Source organism: Trichomycterus rosablanca, chromosome 15 (assembly GCF_030014385.1).
Source record: "Trichomycterus rosablanca isolate fTriRos1 chromosome 15, fTriRos1.hap1, whole genome shotgun sequence".
Classification (NCBI taxonomy): domain Eukaryota; kingdom Metazoa; phylum Chordata; class Actinopteri; order Siluriformes; family Trichomycteridae; genus Trichomycterus; species Trichomycterus rosablanca.
The window spans coordinates 2,816,427-2,825,000 of record NC_086002.1 but is presented as its reverse complement, the minus strand read 5'-3'; the positions used below and the strand labels follow the sequence as shown (position 1 = coordinate 2,825,000).

The 8,574-nt window shown below is 41.4% G+C and overlaps 1 protein-coding gene across 1 annotated transcript in view; it reads left to right on the top strand.

Annotated features, from left to right (window-relative positions):
• The window catches only part of syngr3b (synaptogyrin 3b), a 6,846-nt gene extending 2,613 nt beyond the window's left edge, over positions 1–4,233 (top strand). The window contains exons 2-4 of the mRNA XM_063009734.1: positions 1,448–1,682; positions 1,839–1,984; positions 3,821–4,233. Of these exons, the coding sequence (XP_062865804.1) occupies positions 1,448–1,682; positions 1,839–1,984; positions 3,821–4,015 (576 nt within the window). The 3' untranslated portion in view covers positions 4,016–4,233. The remainder of the gene's footprint in view (positions 1–1,447; positions 1,683–1,838; positions 1,985–3,820) is intronic.
• The last annotated feature ends 4,341 nt before the right edge of the window (positions 4,234–8,574 follow it).

The following is an 8,574-nucleotide window of genomic DNA, read 5'->3' as shown; positions in this document are numbered from 1 at the left end:
AAACTAGTGGCGTTAAAAGTGAAGGTGACATAAGATAGCGCCCCTGTCCCAAATCTTTTGTAACACATTTTGTCTTTGCACTGTTGTTTACGAAAAATCTCAGTAAAACAGACATCAATCCTTTTTGACTTGGCATTCAATTACTGTTGTACAGTAGCTTTGGGAGGCTGTTGGGCATCCAGTTCTAAAACCAGCGGCTGTACCAGCCTCTACTGTTCTGTGAAGGAAGATTTTGGAGTGTGTGTGTGTGTGTGTGTGTGTGTGTGAAATGTCTCACACAGGTCTGAATTCAGCTGCATTCTAACTCTGTAGTGTAAATGAATTCGAATCGTTGTGTTCGTATTAAAATCATCCTACAGCGCCGTTAAAAAGTATTCAACCCCCCCAGACCTTTTCAAACCCACTGAGGCGCCGGGTGTAGCCCCGTACCTCTGGGTTTTAAGTAGCAACCCAGTTTACAGGATGACTCAAAGGTGCGGCTCGTTTAGGAAAAGACGTCACGCCGCTTCGGGAGGCAACTCGCCCATCCTAGTTCCCAGGAATAAGATAAAGAGGGCCGGCAAAAAACTGGACCGTATCAAGTCCAGCACCCCTTATTCAATAAAAGAGAAGAGCAGGTGATTAAACTGCAGTGAATTAACACTTGTCAGTTGAAGGAACGATACATTGAACAAAAACATGCAGAAGGTGGGTTGACAGCTAAAAGAAACCTACGTGAGCATGAGTGAATGAGCGATTGCGAGTTGCCTGTCCGGGGTCTTATTCCCTCCCTGTGGCCAGTGTTTCTGGGTGGTGTCAGAAACGCCACGACCCTGAGCAGGTTGAAAATAAATGAATGAATGAACCCCTCCCTGCAGTACCTGCAATCATCTGTGCTGCTGCCAAACATACACATAACATGACGCTACCGCCAGCATATTTTACAATCTGATGTTTTACAGCTTATTTGTCAGATGTGCCTTGTTAGATTTACACTATTTGTATACTGCGACCCAGTTCCTTCACGCTGTCAGGAATCGCTGCAGGATCAAGTGACCTCTGACAGGCAGCCAGCAACCTATCAACGATCACATGATCCTGCAGGGTCTCCTGGGAAATGGAGTTCTCTCTAGCAAGGCTCTGTACTGTGTTAGAGCGATTCCTGACACACACCTAACTTATCAATGTCTGTATGGTCATACTGCAGGAAAGAGCCTTCCCCAAACTGTTGCCACAAGGTTGGAAGCATAGAACTTGTTTTCTAAATGATTTTATACATGCTAGCAATAGGTGTAAGGTGGGTTTCCACTATACTTTTTTACATAGTTTGGGAAATGGGATGTCCAGCATGCTCATGATCAGGTGTCCATATACTTTCGGTTATAAATTGTATGTAATCAGAACAGTGTTATCGTTGTGTGTATACCTAAAACCACGACATCTCTCCTTTGTTGAATCTGTTTTGCAGATTTTCTCCATGGCGGTGTTCGGCTCCATAGTGAACGAGGGTTACGTCAACATGGGCAGTGAGCGCCTGCATTGCGTGTTTAATAAAAACGAGGACGCTTGCAATTACGGCATCATTATAGGCGTCCTGGCCTTTTTGGCAAGCCTCTTCTTCCTGGCTCTGGACATCTACTTCCCTCAGATCAGCAGCGTTAAGGACCGGAAGAGAGCCGTGCTGCTGGAGATGGCCTTCTCAGGTACACGTACATACACACAACTATACACCCGTTATTAACCGCCATGCCACCTTTATTACCAAATACTGGCACTAGAATGGGCTGCTTGGCTTCCCACTGCAACAGCAACTGCATCTATCTGTAATTTCTCATTTTCACCTCGTTTTACCTATGTAGGTCTCTGGGCATTTCTTTGGTTTGTTGGATTTTGCTTCCTTGCCAATCAGTGGAGTCACACTTCCCCTAAAGAGCTGCCGTTAGAGCAGGCCTCGGACGCGGCGCGCGCTGCCATCGCCTTTTCTTTCTTCTCCATTCTCATCTGGGTAATGCACGCACACACACACACACACACACACACACACACACACACACACACACACACACACACACACACACACACACACACACACACACACACACACACACACACACACACTTGGGGCATGATTTATATCATGATTTCAAATGGCTGGTTGAAATTTGTGTTCCAGGCTTATCTGTGTCTGCTATCCGGGCACAGGTTTAAAAACATTGCCTTCCTGGAGGACAGACAAACACTGCTGCCCAAACCTCCTACAGTGTCGATAGTGTAGAATTAACACTGTCGAGTATTTAACCATCTACACTAACGCTGCATTTCTAACAAACCAGCACTTTAATATAATTAACGCTTTACTAGTGTGTGAAGTGTAGACAACGATACTGTACAAACTGTACACTGTGTAACCTATACTAATAATATAATACTTTAATATCAGTAACTATAGTAACCATATAGTTCAATATTAGTAACTATAGTAACCATATACATCGATATCAGTTGCTATAATAACCCTATACTTTAACAACAGTAACTATAGTAACCATATAGTTCAATATTAATAACTATAGAAACCATATACGTACATCAATAACAGTAACTATAGTAACCATATAGTTCAATAACAGTAGCTATAGTAACCATATACTTTAATGTTAGTAACTATAGTAACTGTATACTTCAATATCAGTAACTATAGTAACCATATATTTTAAAAACAGTAATTACAGTAACTCTATACATCAATAACAGTAACTATAGTAACCATATACTTTAATGTTAGTAACTATAGTAACCATATACTTTAACAGTAACCATAGTAACCGAATACTTTAATATCAGTAACTTTAGTAACCATATACTTCAGTAACAGTAACTATAGTAACATATACTGTACTTTAACATCAGTAACTATAGTAACCATATAGTCAATAACAGTAACTATAGTAACCATATACATCAATAACTATCTATAGTAACCATATACATCAGTAACAGTAACTATAGTAACATATACTTTAATAACAGTAACCATAGTAACCGAATACTTTAATTTCAGTAACTATAGTAACCATATACTTTAATAACAGTGACCATAGTAACCGAATACTTTACTATCAGTAACTATAGTAGCCATATACTTCAAAATCAGTAACTATAGTAACCATATACTTTAATAACAGTAACTATAGTAACCATATACTTTAATAACAGTAACCATAGTAACCGAATACTTCAATATCAGTAACTATAGAACTATTAGTATCTATGTTAACCGTATACTTTAGTAATTATAATACTTGTATACGTGTATACTTTAATAACAGTAACTATAGTAACCATATACTTCAATAACAGTAACTATATAATTGTATACTTTAATGTTAGTAACTATAGTAACCATATACTTTAATATCAGTAACTTTAGTAACCTTATACTTCAATTACAGTAATTATAGTAACGTATACTTTAATAACAGTAAACGATAGTAGTCCTAGTTCTGATTATTGATTTCATTTTCAGTTACCCCAACTGCTAGCACATGTATAAAATGAATTATATAACAACAGTTTGGGGAAGGTCTTGTCTGGGTTCTAGTATGATTGTACACATGTACAGCCTGTACTAAAGTTCATACAGACGTGGTTTGACTAGTTTTAGACTAGTTAAGAACTTCAGTGGTCTGTACAGAGCCCTGACCTAAACCCCACTGAACATTTTGACTGAATGAGCACAAATTTCGACACACACACACACTTCCCAATTACTTGTCCACTTAACTGTAGTGATATTGTGTATAAGTACTAACATGACTAATGTGATTAACATGGCTGACAGGCGGGGCTGACAGTGTTAGCGGTGCAGAAGTTCCTCCTCGGGACCGACATGGCGCTCTTCACCGCCGCTGATGCTCCCAAACAGCAGTATCCATCCAACGATGATATCGGCCAGACCACCATAGAGAAGAGCCCGTCACTCATCGAGACGGTGGAGACACGCCCGCCTGGCTACCAAATCCCACCTGCTTTCTAAGCTGGCGGCCAATAAGAAGAGAGGAGGCGGGAGGGGAGGAAAGGGTTTCGTTCTGATACTGATGTCAACACACCCACTGCTTTTGTGTTGGGAATCTCTATAAGGCTTTCTCCAATACTTCTGTACCTATACTCAGATACTCTGTGGCCAAAAGTATGTGGACACCATTCTTTTTTAGCCACACTAGACAAATCCAATTGAACATCAACATTTTGTAACGAGCAATAGAAAAGTAAAGGCTTTTCTGCTCCATATTAGCACTCATGGTCAGGTGTCCACATACTTTTGACCAAATTCTCAATGTGCGCAAACAATAACTAACAATAGTAATCAGAAGGTTGCCCCATCAAAGCCAAGTTGCCACTGTTGGCCCTTGAGCAAGACCTTTTACTCCCAACTGCTCTAATCCTATACAGTCGCAATTTAGTCGCTTTGGATATAAGCGTCCACTAAACGACGTAAATGTAAAATATATACAGTATTAGCTTCACGACACAAAACAGACTCGGCTGATTTGGAAGGGTGCAGATGACGGTGTGTTGAGAGCAGCATCAGAACACACATGTATTATGTTTTTTTTTTTATTTGTTTGTTTTTAAAGTTATATGAACAAAATATATGTAAATTCAGTTATTTCTATTAAAAATACATTTCAGATGTTCTACAGTTCATGCAAATTAGACACCGTTGGGTGGCAGATGCCAGTGATTGGCCGTGAAGTGTTACCCTGAAGCAAAAACGGCATCGACTCCCGTCTCTCTGGTGTGAATGTAGAGGAACTCAGAGACTGGAGCTGTCAGGGAATGATGTGGAACACACTAGCAATACGACTGGTCCACTGGTTTAACAGAGTCTAATTTAGCGCCGCTGCTCTGTGGTGGACCTGTGACGCGCTTATAGATAAGAAATAAATCCGTCTGTTGTTCTAAATGCAAATGATTATTACATTATCCAGTCCGACACCTACAAAACCAATAATCTCACACAGACGCCGTAGATTTGCAGCTGTGACCCGCAGTACATGGTAGCAGCAGCTGGATTCGGCGGGGTTCGTACATGTCGTGCATTGGGGCTGCAGTTTGTGTTGACTGATCAGAAATGACATTCCTAGCGAGAGTCGTGACCTTTTACGGTAAATTCAGTGTGTGTGTCTGGGAGACGGGGTGTGTTTAGGTGTGTGTGTGTGTGTGTGTGTGTGTGTGTTTGTCCTTGGTCTTACTGCATGATGAGACAAATCAATAAGGTTGTAGAAATTTGCACTGAAATCTGAAGAGCTAAAGTAACTGTACAGCGAGTTCCTGACTGAATAAAGGTTCTTTCTGCAAACATTGTCCGTCTGATTGATCTGAAACTGGTTTAGACTTTGGTCCAAAAATACCAACACACCTAATATTTCCCTGTCCATTATACATCCAAACATTCGGTGTGCATGTAAGGGTGAGGGATCTGTTAGATGTTGGGCTGCTGGAGGTTCCTCGTTGTTCACATGTTGAATGCAGCAGATCTGATCAGCGTGAAGACCTGAGTGACTCTCATGAAGACCAAACTGATATGGTCAGACGTCTGGGTCAGAGTATCTCCCAAGCAAAGTATCACTGATACCAGAGGACATGAAGGCTGTGGCATCTGATCCAGACCAACAGAAGATCTACTGTGGATCAACACACAGAGCTTCGAACCTTCTGTGTGAGGCTGCGTAGTCACAGGTTAGTCACAGGAGTGTCCATGCTGAAAGCATCCACATTGGGCACACAGGCATTAGAGCTGGACATCTGAGCAATGGAAGAAGGTTTACTGGTTTGACTAAAGGTATTTTCTCTAAGATTATGGACAGCCAGGCAAGTGTTTGGCATATTAGGTGTGTGGTTCTAATGTTTTGGCTCACTGATGTATAACCAAAAGTATGTGGACACCCCTTCTAATAACCACACGCATTGTTAACGGGATATAAAATCAGTTCCATAAAATGAAGTAAGATCTGGTGCATAAACGCATGTTTAGATGTGGAAGAACAGTGCAGAGCCCTGATCTTCGTCGGGATGAATCAGAACTTCAACAGTGCCTAACCTAACACATGCATTTTTGATTAAGTGGGCACAAAGTCTTACTGACACACAATTTCTAATGGTTTAGGGACAAGATGCCCAACAAGCTCATAGTGTCCACTCAGATGTCCGGTGTCCACATGTTTTACACATCATTATTGTACTCTTTGGGGCTCAGACAAATTGCTGCATTTAAATTAGCCCTGTATGGGCACAGAGAAGTCACCAAATGTTCAGTTGTTATCCCTAACAATGAATTTAGAGGCTGTGCTACAAAGTTTAATGACATTAAATAACTTTCTTTACCATATATATATAATAATTATTGATAAAGATGAGTGTGTGTGTTCTGATTGTTCAGTCAGTTGCAGAATCACTGAAATTCCAAATGACTCTTTGAATGATTTAAAATACTTGAACTGAACTTGAATTTTTTTTTTATTTCTTGAGCTCTTCACCACTAGGGGTCACCAAATACAAATTTTACAACAGGTATGCTACACCAATGAGCCCAAACATAAGAAAAACCCACCTATTATGCTGTCAAAACAGTTCTGACCAGTTCTGCTGGAGCTCTACGTGGACTCCACAAGACATCTGAAGCAGTCCAGTGGTATCAGGTACCGGGACATCATGAACGTCTGTACATGTTTATCATGTGGGGCGGGTCGACCTACAGTGCATCCTGGTGCGTCTCTTCAATGGGTAAATGATGCATTGGTGCTTGTCCACATGATCTTGGAGATCTTGAAGCCGTCTTCTATTGCTCCTGTGTCCAGTTCCGATGCCTGTGTGTGATGGACGGGAGTTTGCATGGACACTTTGACTGGTCGGTAAACAGCACCACACAGAGGGTTTCAAATGATCTGCAGTTTGATCCACAGTAGATCTTTTGTTGGTCCGGACCAGATGCCACAGCCTTCATGTCCTCTGGCTGGATTGGAAGACAGACCTGTACAATCTGGTCCTCATCACTGCCGGGATCATCAGTGAACATGGTGACCACGCCAGATTTCAGTGGTGCCATCGGCTGGTTGGGCGTCTACACAGACTGGGAGGCGAGGACTGGCTTTATGTTGTTTACAAGGTGCACTTGTCAGTGCGCTCTCCCTGCTGGTCCCAAGCCGGACATAGTGAGGGTCGCAGGAGTCAGGAATGGTGTGGTGGTCCCCAATCACCGGGCCACGGACCAGTACCGGTTATTTATTACCGGGCCACACGGAAAGAGGATGTTATTGTCTCCTGTCACCTCTAGGTGGGAGCAGCAAGTCATTGCATTAACTGAAATAACACCTCTATATGTACCCTCAGGTCCTGTTGTTGTAGTGTGTTGTCTGAGTGTTGTTGTGATTATACAGATTCTTGTTTGTATAATGTGAATCTCTGTAGTGTGTACTATTACTTTTGATTTATGTAACTTGCTACTGAGGCCTTAATTTCCTTCGGGATTAATAAAGTATCCATCCATCCATCCATCCATCCATCTATTGCAGCGAAAAAAGCTAATTTTACATAATTCGTGAGCAGTATTGGTAAATCCTCCTGCCCCCGCCGGTCCGTGAAATTTTATTTTATATGAAACCGGTGCTGGTATATGGTATAAAAATCAGGTATGTGGACCAGATCCGCTGTGGTGACCCCAAAATACAGGAGCAAATTTCAGCAATTATTTATTTCATCTTTTTATGGATGTCAGTACATTTTATTATATTTAAAAATATCAAACATTCTCTGTTCGTAGTTTTCATTACCCTGAATGTTACAAGTCCACTTTCAACCTGAAATCCAATCAACAAACAGTCTGAAGGCCCCATTTGAGTAAAACTGCATTTTTTCCCCAAGTAAAATGGGTCAAATAATGCCAAAATTAAAACTGTAATTATTACCCATGCAAAAGTAATCGCCCCCCTCTCTGATTGCCCCTTAAACATCTGCAAAGCTGAGAAATAAAACGACGCAATTTATGACAAATCATTTCATTTATTTAAGGGATTAATTGAACTCAAACCCTGTATCACCCTCGAAAACAAACTTCCTGTGGCACATCGAGCAGAAATCGCAATGACTTCTCTTAGTGCCTGGGCAGGGCGCCAGCACCATCAGCGGATTCTTTCTGTAAGGATCCATCGCTGGGGTGTCGCAATGATCTCGTCTATCACACTAGCACATCACTGCAGAGTGTTATTTTTCTCTTTAGGGTTCATTTCAGGTACAATGCAATGAAAAAGGAGAAAACGGGCCGATACATCTGGTGCCTTTCTGATACCTTATCAAGGGAAGTCAAATGTACCTGTATAGCGCTTTTACACCGATCAGCCATAACATTAAAACCACCTCCTTGTTTCTACACTCACTGTCCATTTTATCAGCTCCACTTACCATATAGAAGCACTTTGTAGTTCTACAATTACTGACTGTAGTCCATCTGTTTCTCTGCATGCTTTGTTACCCCCTTTTCATGCTGTTCTTCAATGGTCAGGACCCCCACAGGACCACCACAGAGCAGGTATTATT